The 18,614-nt window shown below is 38.4% G+C and overlaps 1 protein-coding gene across 1 annotated transcript; it reads left to right on the top strand.

The window, feature by feature from the left end:
* On the top strand, nt 1–16,454 carry LOC113273010. Its single transcript, XM_026522786.1, has 5 exons — nt 1–147; nt 13,471–14,550; nt 14,772–15,715; nt 15,896–16,113; nt 16,198–16,454. Exons 1-5 carry the CDS (start codon nt 1–3, stop codon nt 16,452–16,454), a joined length of 2,646 nt encoding a protein of 881 aa, XP_026378571.1.
* Nucleotides 16,455–18,614: the final 2,160 nt, after the last annotated feature.

The following is an 18,614-nucleotide window of genomic DNA, read 5'->3' as shown; positions in this document are numbered from 1 at the left end:
ATGGAAGTGGAGAGTGTTGATGCTCGTTCATCCTCTGAGGATAGAGATAAAGAAAATCCCCAAGGTTCAAAACCGAATGGAAGTAATGAAACTCTTGATGTTGACACGGGCAATTCCGATCCTTTGAACGTTTCAAAGACCACCCAAGTAAGTATTTCCATTGCATTTTATCCATAGAAACATGAAATTGTTGATTTATGAATGAGTGAACGAGAATCCATGTGCATATACGAAAAACTTTGCTGAAATACGTTGCCAGAAAATTTAGAACTCCGTCTTTTAGCAAAAACGCCATAAAATCTTCATCTGAAGTCGGATTTTCACTGTCTGCATATGTATCTTCAAGCCCGGAGAATTTCCAAGCTTTTTCAAAGAATATTTTTAAGTTTTGAGCATGTTTAGGGCCTGAAAAAGGCGAAACATTAAACTTCCAGGAGACTTTCAGAACTTTTTCAGACTGTACGTTGTCCAATGTTTTGACCATATCTCCTTGATCGTTTATTGGATTGCTATGAAATTTTGATATGTTGTAGAGAACACCCATGCAAAGAGAATGGAATATAACATCCTCAGATTCCTTGTATATTGCTCCCAGTTCGTCATCTTATACAGGGAAGAGTGAAATCTCTTCAGATGAGCTTGCCGCAAAACGTGTTTTTATGACTTTCACGCTATTTGCTCGCTTCTTGAGTGCATAATGATGAACCTTGATGATGTTGGACTGCTTATATGATGTAGTTTATGATCCTATTTTGTTTCCATGTCTAGATTGCTCTAACCTCATGTAATCTTCGTATTAGGTACCAAATACCGAAGTTGAGGATACTGAAATCAATAATGATAACGCGAGCAGCCCTGGAGTTATTGATGAAGAGATAACCATCCCTGAACTTCCATGCCATGATACGGTTGTCATTGAAGTTATGGAAACCTCGATTGTTGCTACTCCAGTAGTAGAGGAAACCGAGCCACAAGTAGAGGAGACTGAAGAAACTGTTTCCATGACCGTAGAAGTTGCTCCAGTAATTGAGAACCGTATAGTGGTCCATGAATATCCAAATGCCGGAGTTTCTTTTGATCCTCCATTTTATGCATCACTCCCATATCATGAACTAGTTGGTGGATTCAGCGTTCCTATACGAGAAGATATGAAGGAAGTTTGGTCACATCATTGTTACCAGAGACCCTGGACGCGCTTATGTTTTAACAATGCAAGTAAGTGTCATCTTGCGTGTTGTAAGTGATATATGCGCTAGGGCCAGAAATACTATGACTCCAGATGTACTCTTTGATTGGGAGTTCAACTTGGAGAATTCTGAAAGACTTGGTTTCAACGTGAAGTGGCTTCGTAAGAAAATAGATACTATCAAGAAATCGTGTGAGAATAACATACCCTTTACCAATGATGTTGTGATGGAAAAATAAGACAAGATTGCTAAGCTGACTGGGGAGCTGAACATGGAGAAGGCGGCCTTGCAAATCTTGAAGGATGCAGAGGAGCGCAAATATTTCTTTGCTGATTTTCTTTGATTTCTTTTTCATAACCTCTTGAACTTCTGAGAGATGTGAGATTTTATTTTGGTTTTGACATTGATTGGTTTTGGATTGGTAGATGATTGAGGATTTTCTTTTGGATTTGATAGAGATTTTCTTTAAGCAAAATGAATTGAACTTTGATAACTTGTTGAATTCAAATACTGAATGCAAGTATTGCAAACGTTTTGGAGATATTGAAATACAATGAAAGAAAATCCTAAATTCCAAATCTCAGACGTCATGAATGCTCAAACGCCCAATACCTCAGATACCCAATGATTTCAGGCGTCAAATTCCTCAAGCCAATTCTCATGGATCGCCGACATGGTCCTGCCATATGTGTTGATTAGTTTGTAGTAGCCTCCAGTCATGGATCTTGCAACCATGAAAGGTCCTTCCCAATTGGAGCTCCTTGCAGAATGGAGATCACGCTTAGTTTCCTTAAGAACTAAATCTCCTTCCTTGAATTTGTTAGGCTTGGTCGTACGCGCCTTGAATATCTTCTGCTTATTCGAAATTCCTCGTGTGAGGAATTCCATGGTTGTGCCACATATGGACACTCGCGCAGAGGGGAGTATCCAGCGTACTGTATGTCATGCTTAGTTTGAGAGAATGCTCAGCTTGAAAAAACTCTGTATTCAACCATTTGGTATAATATTTCCGTGGTGAAGCTATCCACTCGTATCTCTTTGCGACGGCTAAGTTGTTAGTGGGAAGAAGTCCTCAAACCAGAGCAACATAATTAAACATTGGTATCATAGGCGCATGAAGAGGAATGAGACTTTCCTGAGTATGGAACCTTTTGATGAAAGAGTGTGCACTTTCTCCAGGTTTCTGTGCTAATTCCACCAAGGCTTTAACTTCCTCCAGATGCTCGAATGATGGAGTATCTTCCATTTCTTCTGAGTCGGAGCTTTCTTCAATCGAAGGCATTAGAGTCACTTTTCCGGTGTGAATCCAAGGTCGCCCAAGAATCATGTCATATCCGGGATATTCCCGATTATATAAAACTTGGCCTCAGTGCAGACCGAATTTTCTCTGACCTTGAGAGTGATGTGGCCGTATGCATCTCTGAGTGTCCCTTCGTGATCTCTGATTGATATGGGAGCATGTGTAGCTTCTTGTCGAGTAATGCCAGCGGCTCTGAGAGTTTTCAAAGGAATGATGTTGATGGCAGTGCCAACATCAACAAATGTTCTCTTGAATTCATTTCCTTTAATATGCACTGTGGTGAGCAGTCCCCAGTCATACATTTCCTTGTCAGTGGCTAGGGGTTCAGAAGGTAGTTCTGGAATCGGTAGACGTTTCCCAGACACTATGTGGTTCAGAGCCATGAACATGTCTCCCCTCTGCGCCTTCGACAGATAGAGCAATTCGCAGACATGTTCGATCAACGACTGAACTGCTTCTTTGACTGGTTGATCAGACATAGAGAAACTCCTAACTGGGAGAGGATCTATGTGTACTCCTTCAGTCCCCAAATTAATCTCTCCCGATTCAACCTTTTCTCTAATATGCGCTTTAAGACTCTGCAGTCACTTGTGGGATGATTGACGAACATGTGGAAGCGGCAATAACGAGGACTTTCCATGTCTTCTTCAGTTGGTTCTTTCTTAACATATGCCAACTTGATAGCACCATCTTGGATCCAAGCATACAGGAGTTCGATCACCTCTTCAATGGAAAGGGGAAAGTTATGTGCATCTTGATCAGGAGCCACTATGCGCGGGTCAGGGTCTTGTGCATCTTGCTTATCCTTTCTTTGTGCTTTTGAAGGAGCTGAGGTATGCTTACGCGGTGGTTCGGCTTTTCGTTTTCTCCCTTCTGCGAGAACGTTTGTGGAAGACTGTAGGTTGTACTGCTTTTTGATCATACGTCTACTACCTCGAGCGTCTCGAGGTTCTTCAGCCTTTGTAGCTTTTGTTCTTTCCAGTAAAGCGGGGGCAGTAGTTGTCGATCTCTTCGCCGCTTCATGAAGCTCTGAGAAGGTATGGAAACGAAGATTTTCCAACAAAGCTCTGTAGACCGGGATCATGACGTTGATACACAAGTCTACAAGTTGTTGCTCCGTGACGTTTGGATCATGAAAGTCCAGGGCCTGGACTATGAATATTTTCACGTAGTCATTGGGATGTTCATTGTTCCTCTGAAACATTCTTCCAAGATCAGAGAGAGTGATAGACGCATTTATGTGTCTATTCTGTTCTCAATATTCTGTATTGTTAGACTCGATTAAGTACTTATTGTGTTATTTTGTGTTTTTGTAGATGTTTTTAGAGAAATAAGCCTTTGCGGCGAAATGAGCTCGAAAAGTAGTGTTTTACACCCCAGGATAATGTATCGGAGGCACCTCATAAATGCACCGGAAGCGTCTCAGAAATGTACCGGAGGAACCCAGAAAAATTACTATTTTCACCCCAAAATTACTATTTCCACCCCAATTGCTAAAGGGACACCCGTACAGGATTAGGGGGAGGACACGTTTCTTCTCATAATTCAAATTTTGGAAAAAGGCGAGAAAATTTTTTCTTCTCACTGGTAGTTGGGTCGATCGATTTTTGGAGGGGTTAGAGTTCGATTAAACCTCTGATTTTCAATGGGTATTTGTGATATGGATAGAGGAAGACATTTTGGGTGTTAGGATCGATCATAATTGGCTGGAATCATCGCAATCAAGAAATCAGGAAGCACGTTCAAGAAATGAATATCACACGATCACATCAAATTTAGACGTGTACTCATGTGTTTGGAGAGTGTTGAATCAATTCTACAATGTGTAAGATCATGTTTGGAGTGTTTATACATCATTTCAGCGCATGGAGAGCTAATTAAAGGAAGAAAATATCCAAAAAATATTTTCTATTTAAGCCGAGTAAAGAGAGAATTATCTTGAGTTATGGCGTGATTAAATGAGGCTGAGGAGTATAAATAGATTTCTGGTATCACAGAGAATGGGTGTCGAGAGTTTGGGGTCGAGAGGAGGTCCAGAGAAGCATAAATCAAGAATTGATGAAACTCTGTTTCTGCTGCTGCTGATGATGAAGAACACCAAGAACACGAAGAACAAACTCGCAAGGACAGTCGCTTATCAACAGTGTCTAAGACCCACAGACGTGGGTCGCAGTGCAGTCTAAACAACAACAACACTTGTGTTTTATCGTTCATTCTGTGATGCTTTTTGTGCGTCGCAGATTACAGTTTTACACCATTTTCTCCTTTTCTCTCCGTTGTAAACACCATTTGAGCTATAAAAATTTATTTGGGGCGTGTTTTCATCATGAGGAGCTAAAACCCAACACTGGGACGACGGAGGAGGCTGAATTTCATCCTTGGGGTAATTTATTTTATTCTTTTTTATGACTTTTGCATTAATCTAAAATTGAAATGTGATTTGAATTAATTGGTTGTTATTTAATTTGATGATGTATGCTTAGCTTAGGTGTTTTGATACATCATGCTTAGGACTTACAATCAATGTTTTGAGAATCTATCTTGGCAAAATCAGAGTCCATGTTAATTTTATTGAGTTTTAAATTGTCAAAGAATATATGAATGAACCCTGTGTAGTGAATTCGGCCAAATTCTTAGTCCCGGTACCTCTCGCCCATTGTTAATATTTTTGTATATATATTTTTATTAAATCTAAAAATTTCATTTCCTTCACAAGTCTGAAACGAATCCTATTTACTCCAGTCACAATCAAAAAATCATTAATCAAATTTTGGCGCCGCCGGCGCGGATTTGTGCTTAGGTAGAATTTTTAGGTTTTTATTATTTTTTATTATTCCATTTGTTCTTTTTACGTCTCTTTGGTTGTGTCTTTGTATTACAGGTTTGAAGTTGGATACTAAAGACCTTGGAATCAAAGCTTAAAGCTAAAAGAGAAGGAAAAAAGACAAAGCAATAAAATAAAGAAAAAAGAGAGAATTATTTTTTTTTATTTTTTTAAGAGACTTTCCATTCTTTTTTTGTAATTATTATTATTATTTTTTGTATTTCTTTTCATTGGACTGGACTTTGGACAATTTATTTTAAACCCTACGGAAGTGTTATATAAAAAAAATTAAATATAAACTATTTGCAGGGAAGGACGACGATTACAATATCGTCTCGGACCCTCGGGTTCGTACATGACATAGGAGTCGTGGCCCGAGTCGACTTCAACGGTTCATCCCCCGTCTGGTACGGGAGGTAAGTCCATCGAAACACTCGCGAATCTCCTGTAAGCGAGTTACTGTATTCCTTAAGGTGATTCATTGATTGCGGACGAATTTGGACTGTTTTTAAATTCCTAGTAAAGGGCAAGGCCTGACCATTACAAGATAAGGGTTCAGATTTCATCACCGCTCCCTTCTTGCCCGCTTTAGGAAAACGAAACCAAACGCGAACCTAAGCTTAAAATTTTTACTAGAACGAGACTGATAGGGTAACGAGCTTAGTAGGAAAGTCGTTCGAAAAATATTGGTTACTCTTTTAGCATACTTCGAAGTTCATGATGGTTTCTGTGAGTTGAATGCGTGACTGCGCCGCCTTGTGATAGCGGTAAGGCTTTGGGTATCAAAGCTCCACTGAGCTTCCCTCGCCTCGATTCAACTTACATTAGCTCGGATTGATTCCAGAAGGGTGTGCTCAAATTGTAACGAATTCCTTTTCGAAGGAATAGAAGCTGGTCTAGAAAACAATCTAAGTGGAGCCATCATGCTTTTTGTTTGCTAGATAAAATAGGCTTGTTGTGGTCGAGTCAGCCTTCTTTGTGTTTGTTTAGAATTTCCTTGCAGTTAGGATGTCGAACTGGTATTATAAAAGCCAATACAATGAGTATCCGACTGAGCAGCTTAGACATTATCCTTTTTATGACCATAGTGTGAATAGTGATTGGGAACGCGGAACCTTTGAAGGTTATGGTCCATACCATTTTGAGCCCAATTACTATCCACATACCCACAGGTCATACGAGCAAAACAATCCTTCTATTTCTCTAGAAGAGTCTCTCAAGAGTTTCAATGAGTCAGCACTGAAGTTATTTATGAAAGATACTTATAATATTCTTCTCCCAGAAGAGTCCATAGAGCGGTCAACTAAGATAGAAGAGTCCATAGAGCGGTCAACTAAGATATCTCTAAAAGAGACCCTCAAGCAATTTACTGAGAATACAAATAGGATTGTGGAAAAACTTGCTCAAGATAGTCTTAATTTCCAGTGTAGTTTTCCCAATACCACCCTCGAAAATAAGGATAGTTTTTATTCACATAATCAAGATGACGAGGTTAGAATTGGTAACACTACTTGTTTTGATAAGGTTCGATCATTTTCATGTTATTATAGTGATGATTATGATGAGGATAGTATTGATGAAGAACATGAAATATGTAGGCATAGTGATCAGGAATTTGTTACTCCGGTTGAGCTTTATAATGATAGTGTTGTTTCTAGTACAAATCCAAATAATTTTAATAATTATTCACCTATTCAAAAGGATGAGGATTTTATTAGAGATACCACCGTTTTAGACGATGTAGTTCATGATCCTTTAGCCTGCAATATGTTGGATAATCCATTATTTGATGTGCCTATCAGTGAATCGGAGGAGGTAACTATGATTAAAACCTTAGTTGATGAGCCTTTATATGAAACTTTCTCTGATAATCCTTTATATGATTGTGATGATGGTTTAGAGGAAAGAGTCTACCCTGAGAATACTGTTTTAGAATCTAGCGATTTAGAAACACTAGTCTTAGAAGATGATAAACTCGTAGAAATGAGTGAGGATGACCCCAACTTAGAAGAATCTATTGACCATTTCCATGAATCCGATGACCTAGAAATTAGGAAAGTTGTGACTAGTCTTTCTAGAGACGCAGAAAACTCTAAGTTTGGGGGTGATTATCATTCTCCGTGTGCTTTAACTCTTAAGTACCCTCCTGTAGGACTTGACATTTGTGCCTCAACCATCTTACAAGATTATCTTCATACACGTTTTCCCGAACCTAATGATGTCCAGAAATAAGCTCAGTTGTTAGAAACCCATCCTATGGTTGATGTGGTTAACCCAGGCTATGATACCAAGATTGACTTTGTTTTCCCACCAAAAACTTTTCAACCAATTGTGGGAACTTTTGATTTTAAGATGTGTCGGTTATTAAGTTTTGAGATTAAGCCTAACCACTTTAGGATATTAGGGTCGACACATTTTCTTAAGGAAGACCACCTCTTTCATTATGGTCAGCTGTGTGAGTCAAATTTGATTGACTTAGAGGATCCCCAGTTATTCAGGTTGTTGTTATGTGCTTATAAGTTCATAGTTGAGTTTTTCCAGACTCTAATACCTGAACCGGATCTTAGCTTTGAGGAAATCCAACAGATGAAAACCTGTTATCTAGACCCAGTTATAGAACCTGAACCTGAGCCACAACTAGATGTAGTTGTCTTAAACAAGGGTATGTTCGGCATCTTTTTGGTCTGTTGCAGTTTCCTCTTCTTGTGGGTAATACTTTTTGATCCAGATGACCCACAGTTATTCCGACTACTTCTATATGATTCTATGAGGTGACTAATTCCTTCCGATATCTGGCTGAAGACTTTAAACTTAGCACTTCTTGGGAGGTAACCCAATATTCTTGCGACACGGTAATATCTTTCTTTATCTCTTTTGCTTCAAGTGGTAACAGTTTCTCCTTGTTCAGGCTTTTAATTTTATCTTTAGAACATTGAGGATAATGATAGATTTATGTTTGGGGGTATAGGAGAAACATTTTAGTCGCATTTTTGAAACTTCTAGCGTCACATGGTACCCGGTTAGCTAAGTTTACATACTGTTTCTCACCGAAAAGATAGAAATTGGAATGCTAGAGATAACAACTTATTGAGACATTAGAGAAAAAGACATTGAGATCCTTGAAATTCAGGAGAGAACTTGTTCCTTTTAGAGGGTAACCGTGATGGACCTAACCATACATGATGAAAAGGCAAGTAGGTCAGGGAAATGCCAGAAAGACAAAACAACCTCACAATGTAGTCTTAGTTACTGGATTGCGACTCTCTCTCAGTAGAAACTTATCATCATCAACAAGCGGAGCGACATCAAAATCTATGAAGAAAGTGAAGACGTTTTAGGTTTAGAAGCAACAATAGAAGAGAATAATTCAAAAATCAAAGTTGAAGTTATAAGAGCAAATGATATAAGTTGTTAGAATCCATGATACCAAGACATCACAAGTTACGAAGGTCCAAGTTTTGAAAGTCCTTCTCTCATGGCCATGTAAATTTTTGTCTTGTAATTTTTTGTTCATCAAAAAAAAAATGAATGAAAAAAAAAATAAAAAAAATGAAACATCATTACGTTCTTTTTGTTCAATAAGGCCATAGGGAAGAAGAAATTTATAAGTCAAGCAAGAAATCGAAGATAAGAGTTAATTGTCAAGGTTCTATGAGGTTCGAGAGTTTATCATCAACATTTGAAGACCGAAGAAGACGTTATTTCTACTGAGCATTGTGAGAGAGTCGAAGAAAGATGCATTTTGGTTGCTTTGCTAGTCTGCTTTCAATCTGGCACAAGATCTTTCTAGCACTGGTTTAACTCATCACACGTAATTAGTCCAGCTGTGTAGCAGATGTCCCTCTCATTTTTATCTCTCTCCTAATCTTATCCAGCTGTAAAGCAGCGGACACATCTTACAATGTTTATCTAGCTGTGTAGCGGATATCTCTTTATCTAGCAGTCGTGTGGATGTGTTTCCCCTTTTCTTCAGTCAGCTTTAGAGCTGACACCTTTAATTTCTCTGGCATTCTACTTACTTGGAGATAGGTTGAGAATATGTATGTCCTCATAGCTCTTTGGATACTTGTGACCAATTAGGAGTAATGGTTTTGTGGGCACACCTCTGGTAAACCCTCCCGAGATTAACTCGGTTTTATTTATTTTTTATTAGTTTTGCTCGAGGACTAGCAAATAATAAGTTTGGGGGTATTTGATAGACGCATTTATGTGTCTATTTTGTTCTCAATATTCTGTATTGTTAGACTCGATTAAGTACTTATTGTGTTATTTTGTGTTTTTGTAGATGTTTTTAGAGAAATAAGCCTTTGCGGCGAAATGAGCTCGAAAAGTAGTGTTTTACACCCCAGGATAATGTACCGGAGGCACCTCAGAAATGCACCGGAAGCGTGCTAGAAATGTACCGGAGGAACCCAGAAAAATTACTATTTCCAACCCAAAATTACTATTTCCACCTCAATTGCTAAAGGGACACCCGTACAGGATTTGGGGGAGGACACTTTTCTTCTCATAATTCAAATTTTGGAAAAAGGCGGGAAAATATTTCTTCTCACTGGCAGTTGGGTCGATCGATTTTTGGAGGGGTTAGAGTTCGATTAAACCTCTGATTTTCAATGGGTATTTGTGATATGGATAGAGGAAGACATTTTGGGTGTTAGGATCGATCATAATTGGCTGGAATCATCGCAATCAAGAAATCAGGAAGAACGTTCAAGAAATGAATATCACACGATCACATCAAATTTAGACGTGTACTCATGTGTTTGGAGAGTGTTGAATCAATTCTACAGCGTGTAAGATCATGTTTGGAGTGTTTATACATCATTTCAGCGCGTGGAGAGATAATTAAAGGAAGAAAATATCCAAAAAATATTTTCTCTTTAAGCCGAGTAAAGAGAGAATCATCTTGAGTTATGGCGTGATTAAATGAGGCTGAGGAGTATAAATAGATTTCTGGTATCACAAAGAATGGGTGTCGAGAGTTTGGGGTCGAGAGGAGGTCCAGAGAAGCAGAAATCAAGAGTTGATGAAACTCTGTTTCTGCTGCTGATGATGATGAAGAACACCAAGAACACGAAGAACATACTCGCAAGGACAGTCGCTTATCAACATTGTCTAAGACGCACAGACGTGGGTCGCAGTGCAGTCTAAACATCAGCAACACTTGTGTTTTATCGTTCATTCTGTGATGCTTTTTGTGCGTCGCAGATTACAGTTTTACACCATTTTCTCCTTTTCTCTCCATTGTAAACACCATTTGAGCTATAAAAATATATTTTGAGCGTGTTTTCATCATGAGGAGCTAAAACCCAACACTGGGACGACGGAGGAGGCTGAATTTCATCCTTGGGGTAATTTATTTTACTATTTTTTATGACTTTTGCATTAATCTAAAATTGAAATATGATTTGAATTAATTGGTTGTTATTTAATTTGATGATGTATGCTTAGCATAGGTGTTTTGATACATCATGCTTAGGACTTACAATCAATGTTTTGAGAATCTATCTTGGCAAAATCAGAGTCCATGTTAATTTTATTGAGTTTTAAATTGTCAAAGAATATATGAATGAACCCTGTGTAGTGAATTCGGACAAATCCTTAGTCCCAGTACCTCTCGCCCATTGTTTTAATATTCTCAAAATATTGATGAAACGAGCAAAGTTCTACTTGCTCATTCGAGCAAAATCAAGAATTTTAGTCAAAGATCAAACTCTTCTGAAAATACAAGATATTGCTCAAACGCACATCAGAAAATACCAAAACTCTCAGGACTGAGACACGAACATTATGGTGACACGGGCATGCTTCCTTGACTGACCAAGGCCGTCCCCAAGGCTTGAAATGAGACGGTCCCATACATTCTTATAATTTTGACCTAATTTGCTCAATTGCTCATATTGGGTCCAAACTCTTTCCAACCAACTTGGAGTTTGCTCAAACGACCATCAGCTGGTCCTACGACCACCAAGGGTCGGTCTCATGCCCTCTTGGTCGGTCCCTCACTTTTACATAATTAGGTTTTATCACCTAATGCTCAATCGAGCACTATTTCAATAAATGATGAAACCGACATTTAATCATCATTCTTTCACCAACTGGCCAACTAAGGACCCTGGTGCACGCTCACTCGAGCACTTGGGTGCCACATGGACGTCTATCATCCCATGTGGTAGGTCACTCTCTCACTCATGACCTATTTTCAATAATTTATCAATTGACGAACAATTGATCAAAAATTAGGGTTTCGAACAAACGCTCCACAAAATCATCATTATGAGCAAGTTCAAACGCTAATAATTTTATGTTGATCCAGTAATCAACATCCGGATTAATTACATAATATTTGGTAGGCTTCCAATATTTTGATTAATATTGGGTCACGCTACCAATAATTCGTTGAATTGAGCAATACTTGCTCAGTTGCTCGAATATTGATCCAACTATCAATATTCAGCAATTCGTCGAATTGAGCAATACTTGCTCAGTTGCTCGAATATTATCCTATTATCAATATTCAGTAATTTACCAATATTCAATAATTCATCGAATCGAGCAATACTTGCTCGGTCACTCGAATATTGATCATATTATCAATATTCAGTAATTCGTCGAATTGAGCAATGCTTTCTCAGTTGCTCAGTATTCCGCCGAATATTACTTACTATTCAACACTTCGTCAAATTTACAGTATCTGCTCAGATGAGTAATATTAATCCATGAATCACTGAGCATTCGTCAATCATGCTTAATTCAGCAAAACCTAGACTCATTGTCTAATCAGTCAACAACCGACTAATTAAATATACGTATTCCTTGCAGACTCCACATTCTTTCGTGAGACATCAATCACGTCACATGGGGGGACATTACTTAGGGTTTTGGTCTGGCGGCCTACGGCACGTGTGTTTATCCACGATGAGAAATGTGAGTAAGTCGTGCAAACGGTTGAAGAAGTTAGCAAAGTAGTGGGTGGACAGTTAACCAAGTCTCCGCACGACATGGAACTGGTTTTACCACGATCCCCCACTTTCCCACTCTTTCACTCAAAAAACCGTGACACTTACAGGGATCAATGTGTTTACTACTCTGACAATATAAATAAGTCTCTGGATCCATGATTGAAAAACAAAAATATTTTTTCGAGTCATCACTCTCAGAAATTCCATTAATCGATCAAAACTTACTTTAAACTCAACAGTTCACAGAAAACTTGCAAAAACCTTCAACACATCCACAATCCTTGATCATCATTGATCCCACATAATTCTCAGTTTCCCTCCTACAGATCAACCCATCTCCTTCTTTGTGATCGAATTGACTCTGGAACGACCATTGACTTGGTTTAGGCCGGAGTCCTACAAATTGATCTCTCGAATCGAAGCACTCCCTTTGCAGTGCATCTGTGTGAGGTTGAGAAGTTTGCTCGGTTGAGGAGTCTCGACAACACGTCCGTCTCTTCAATTCCCTAAAAAACCAGCGAACCGTTTTTCCCCATCTACAATTTGTTCCTACTAGTTCCATGATGGATCAATTTCCTAGATTTCCTAGGTTTGGTCTCGACCAATAGGGTTCGAGATATTGCGCATGCCGCAAAAACCTAATTTTTGCAAATTGATAAAATTAGGTTAAAAAATTGAATTTTGCAAGCTGCCACAAAATCAATCAATTTTGGTGAATTTTTCGCATTGATACAAAAATCACTAATTTTTATCTCAAAGGGCAGATGTCATGGTCCTTTAGCTTGGTGATGCATACTGTGGTCTGCCCTTATCATTTAAGTGTGTGCTCTTATAACTTGTTAGTCATTGGTCAGTTCAGTAGTTAGCATTGCCCGATCAGATAATGACATGTGTCGACTATCCGATCGTTGTTAATAGGTCTTCACTTCCCTTAAATGTGTAAGAACCTCTTCCTTTTTCTTTAATGAAGAAATTATCTGCTGTTTAGCTTAGTAGTGTTAGCTTAAATCTAAATTCACTAACTCTTGATCTCCAGATTGTACTGAGTACAATACATTTGGCATCAGAGCCACTCAATTTTTTTTCAATGGGCGCTTCCGATCCAAAAACTGTTAAGGATGTTATAGATTTGACTCAGCGACAGCAGCTGAGCTCCGAAAATCGACTTACTGCTATTGAAGAAACCTTTTTTTACAGCAAGAGAAGATTGATTCGAATCAAGAATCGATTAACCAACGACTCGATGAGTTACTCGCACGTCTTCCATCTACCTCAAAATCGGCTCAACCAAAGGATTCAGGTGGATCCATTAAATGTGCTCAGATCGATAATCTTCCACTCTTTGGCTCAATTTCACCAGGATGGACTCAACATCAACTTAATCGAGTACCCAAGCTTGATTTTCCGAGATTTGATGGAGACAATCCTCGTGGTTGGATCCAGAAATGTGAACGTTACTTTTGGTTACACAACATCGTTGAGAGTCACCGAGTAGATATTGCAGCTATTTATCTTGATGGAAAGGCCGATAAATGGTTCCTCAATTTTCAGGTTGGTCGAAATCGTATAACTTGGTTTGAATTTGCTCATGGAATTTGTATCATATTTGAGAACCCTGTTGAAGAAAATTTTATTGGGAGTTTCAATAATCTAGTACAGATTAACTCTGTAGAGGAATATTTTGAAGAATTTGAGTCTCTCAAAGCTCTTATACTTTCTAACAATCCTTCCCTAAGTGAGCACTATTTTATCATGAGTTTCATCAGTGGGTTGAAGGAAGAATTAGGAAATTCTGTAGCTATGTTTTACCCAAAATCTCTTTCCACAGCCTTCTCCTTAGCAAGAATGGAGGAACAAAAGTGTCATTCTGCTGCTTCCAAAAATGTTAGACCCAAATCTAGTTCTTTCACTGACACTAAATCTTTCTCTACCACCACTTTTCCTCCCAAACCAATCTCCACATCTTACACTACTTCCAGGTCTACCCCTACAACTCCAAAGTCGTACTCCCCAACACCACTTAAACCTGCATCAACCACTCCTATTATCAAACGCTTAACACAAGAGCAAATGCGCCTTCGCAGGGAAAAAGGTATCTGTTATAATTGTGATGAGTTTTATTCATTGGGTCATAAGTGCAAGGGTAGACAACAATTGTTCATGTTGCAAACTGAAAGTTCTGATACACATAACACAGAGGTTGAGGATGAGGTTTTCGAAGAAGTTGTAGAATCATCAGTTGATTCTGACATGGAGATTTCTCTTCATGCTCCACTGGTACTACCACGGGTGATACTATCCGCATTCTTGGTCTTCTAAAGAGACAATCTATCTCTATTCTTATTGATACGGGTAGCACAACTAGTTTCATAGATTGTTTTCTAGCTACTAAACTCAAATGCAAAGTGGAACACACAGCTCATATGTTGGTCACAGTTTCCAATGGGGAGAAAACTGTAAGTACTGGTATTTGTTCTAAACTTCCTTGGAGTATGCAGGGTTATCAATTCTATGAGGACTTCAGGTTACTTCCACTAGGGGGGTTTGACATGGTGTTAGGTGCTGATTGGCTTAGGAAGCTAGGTGATGTTGTGTTTAATTTCTCCAAGCTCAGTGTTTCTTTTGTTCATCATGGTAAGCATATTAAATTGCAAGGTATTACAAATTCACCTTCCCTACTCATGATGAGTGGTTCAGCAGTTAAGAGATTTATTGAAAAAACTACTCATGGCCTCATTGGCCATCTATTTTCAGTCACAACTAATCATATACCCCCTCCAACTCCTGCTCCTTTATTACCTCTGTTATCTGAATATAAGGATATTTTTGATGAGCCTACTTCATTACCTCCTCAAAGAACCTTGGACCACTCTATTCCATTAAACCCAGACTCTCAACCTACAAACCAAAGGCCTTATAGATGCCCTTATATTCAAAAAGGAGTTGTGGAACAACTAGTGAAAGAAATGTTGTCTTCTGGGATCATCCAACACAGTCACATCCCATTTGCCTCACCAATTCTTCTTGTCAAAAGGAAAGATAATACATGGAGATTTTGTGTTGATTATAGAAGACTCAGCAGCATCACTATTAAGGACAAGTTTCCTATTCCAATTGTAGATGAATTGTTGGATGAGCTAAAAGGATTTCTATTTTTGTCTAAATTGGATTTAAGATCAGGTTATCATCAAATTCTTCTGAACCCTATGGATATCTACAAGACTGCATTTAGAACTCATCATGGCCATTATGAGTTCAAAGTCATGTCATTTTGTTTAACCAATGCGCATGCAACATTTCAGGAACTTATGAATGAAGTCTTTGCTCCTTACTTGAGGAAGTTTGTTTTGGTATTCTTTGATGATATTCTGGTTTACAGTTCATCCATGTCTGAGAACATTGAGCATTTGAGAATAGTTTTTTCCTTACTCAGACAACACTGGTTATATGCTAAACTTTTAAAGTGTTCTTTTGGTCAATCACAATTGGAATACTTGGGACACATTATCACTCCTGCTGGGGTTTGTGCTTATCCAAACAAAATTGCAGCAATGCAAAATTGGCCAATTCCAACTTTTATCAATGAATTAAGAGGGTTTCTGGGTTTAACATGATATTACAGGAAATTTGTGAAGAACTATGGTGCTATTTGCAAGCCTCTTACTGATCTTTTGACAAAAAACTCCTTCAATTGGAATGCAGTTGCCACCTCTGCATTTGAGCAACTCAAGCTGTCCATGTCCTCCACTTCAGTGCTTGCATTACCAGATTTTTCTAAGCCATTCACTGTTGAAAGTGATGCCAGTGAGCATTGTCTTGGTGTTGTCTTAACTCAAGAAGGTAAACCCATTTCATTTTTCAGTTCCCCATTAGGGCCAAGAGATAGAGCCTTGTCTACCTATGAATAAGAATTTTTGTCTATAGTTAAGGCTGTACAGAAATGGAGGCATTATTTGCTGGGTAACAAATTCTTCATCCAAACTGATCATCGCAGCATTAAATACTTTTTGGAACAAAAAATCACCACAGTTTTACAACAAAAGTGGTTAATGAAATTGTTGGGTTTTGAGTATGAGATTCAATACAAGAAGGGTAAAGAGAATATAGTTGCTGATGCCTTATCTAGAATACCAGCTCCTGCAGCAACTTGCTCTGCTTTAACTATGTCTCAGCCAAATTAGGTTCAAGACTTACTTCTCAGCTATGTTGGTGATGACAAGGTACAACATCTCATTGCTCAACTAATTATTTCTGCTGACTCTGTTCCCCATTATACTTACAAATCTGAAGTACTGAGATAAAAAAATAGAATATATGTGGGAGCTAGCAATAGGTAAGAACTGCAATCTTGAATACTCTTCACACATCTGTTGTTGGTGGTCATTCTGGCATTCAAGCCACTTATGTCAAGGCAAAGTCCCATTTCTTTTGGCCTAAAATGAAGCGGGAGATTATCTTATTTGTCACTGAATATGACATTTGCCAGAGAAATAAAGGTGAATGCTCTTTTCCATCTGGTTTACTACAACCTCTAACTATACCTGAGCATGCATGGAAGCACATCACCATGGATTTGATTGACAGGAAAAATATTATCCTAGTGGTGGTTGACAGACTCACCAAGTACAGTCATTTCGTGGCTTTGCAACATCCTTATACAACTGCTTCTGTGGCTAAAGTTTTCTTGGATCAGGTATTCAAATTGCATGGCCTTCCTTCTTCCATAGTTTTTGACAGAGATAGAGTTTTTACTAGTCACTTCTGGCAAGACTTATTTAAGTCTTTGGGTACTAGCTTGAATCTCAGCACTGCTTATCACCCTCAAACTGATGGCCAGTCAGAGAGAGTCAATTCTTGTTTGGAAACTTACTTAAGATACATCACTGGTCACAAGCTTACTAAGTGGTGTCAATGGTTATCTCTTGCTGAATGGTGGTAAAACACTAGTTATCATACTAGTTTAAAAATGTCACCATTCCAGGCCTTATATGGTTACCTTCCTCCACACATGGCTTTTCCATCATCAACCACCACTTCTTTAGCTGCTGTAGAGTCTTATCTCAAAGACAGAGAAGCAATGATTGATATTTTGAAGGAGTCTCTACACACTTCTCAAGCAAGAATGAAGTTCTTTGCTGATAAATCCAGACAAGACAGGATCTTTTCCGTGGGAGACTTGGTGTATCTGAAACTGCAACCTTATAGGCAAGCATCTGTGTCACTAAGGAAGAATTTCAAGCTATCTGCCAAATTTTATGGGCCTTTCCCTATCATACAAAGAATTGGACCAGTTTCCTACAAGCTACAACTTCCATATTAGGCTAGAATTCACCTTGTGTTTCATGTGTCTCAATTGAAACAACACATTGGTAAGAAGCACATTCCCTTTCCTACATTGCCAATTGTTGATCATGAAGGTGAAGCGATTATGGTTCCATCCAAAGTATTACATCACAGAACCATTTCTCAGGGCAGAAGGCAAGTTCAGCAGGTGCTCATTCAATGGAAAAATTCAACTCAAGAGGATGCTACTTGGGAGGATGTTGCCACCATTAAATCATATTATCGCAATTTTATCCTTGAGGACAATGATAATTCTAGCAGTAGGCAATGTCATAGTCCTTTAGCTTGGTGATGCATACTGTGGTCTGCCCTTATCATTTAAGTGTGTGCTCTTATAACTTGTTAGTCATTGCTCAGTTCAGTAGTTAGCATTGCCCGATCAGATAGTGACATGTGTCGATTATCCGATCGTTTTTAATAGGTATTGACTTCCCTTAAATGTATAAGAACCTCTTCTTGTTTCTTTAATGAAGAAATTATCTGCTGTTTAGCTTAGTAGTGTTAGCTTAAATCTAAATTCACTAACTCTTGATCTCCAAATTGTACTGAGTACAATACAGCATCATAACTTTGCGTGCCTCTGATTGAGTACTTCCATGCACATCTTAATCTTGACACTTTAGGAAATTCATGCTACTCAGCTGCGAGCGAAAATTAATTATCATGTAAATATCAAGAGTTCAGCTGAGGAACATAGCATAGAATAAATATTCGACATGCCATGCATTAGTATATAATGCAGGTGGAAGATTAACAAAATTTATAAAATATTTGGGATTGTTGCTACATGCACGATAAATTTCATATATAAGTATACTGAATTGCATATGTAAGTAAAGAAGCCTAGGAACTCATCACTTTTAAATGGCTTTGTATCTTTGCGAAATGACGTCACAATAAATACAGGGTTTCATAATTTTATCCCTGAACTAAAAACCACCATCAACAACTACTTAATAATTCTCCCCCTTTTTGTCAACAAAATTGGCAAAGGTGAA

The sequence above is a fragment of the Papaver somniferum genome, chromosome 4 (assembly GCF_003573695.1).
Source record: "Papaver somniferum cultivar HN1 chromosome 4, ASM357369v1, whole genome shotgun sequence".
Taxonomy (NCBI): domain Eukaryota; kingdom Viridiplantae; phylum Streptophyta; class Magnoliopsida; order Ranunculales; family Papaveraceae; genus Papaver; species Papaver somniferum.
This window is presented reverse-complemented; position numbering and strand designations above follow the sequence as displayed.

Bases quoted from the DNA above. Each gene is read 5' to 3' on its own strand.
- LOC113273010 (XM_026522786.1), top strand. From the start codon at position 1: ATGGAAGTGGAGAGTGTTGATGCTCGTTCATCCTCTGAGGATAGAGAT. The intron at 148-13,470 runs GTAAGTATTTCC...CTTTTTTTACAG, and splicing joins ACGTTTCAAAGACCACCCAA to CAAGAGAAGATTGATTCGAA. The intron at 14,551-14,771 runs GTACTACCACGG...TGGAGTATGCAG, and splicing joins TTTCTCTTCATGCTCCACTG to GGTTATCAATTCTATGAGGA.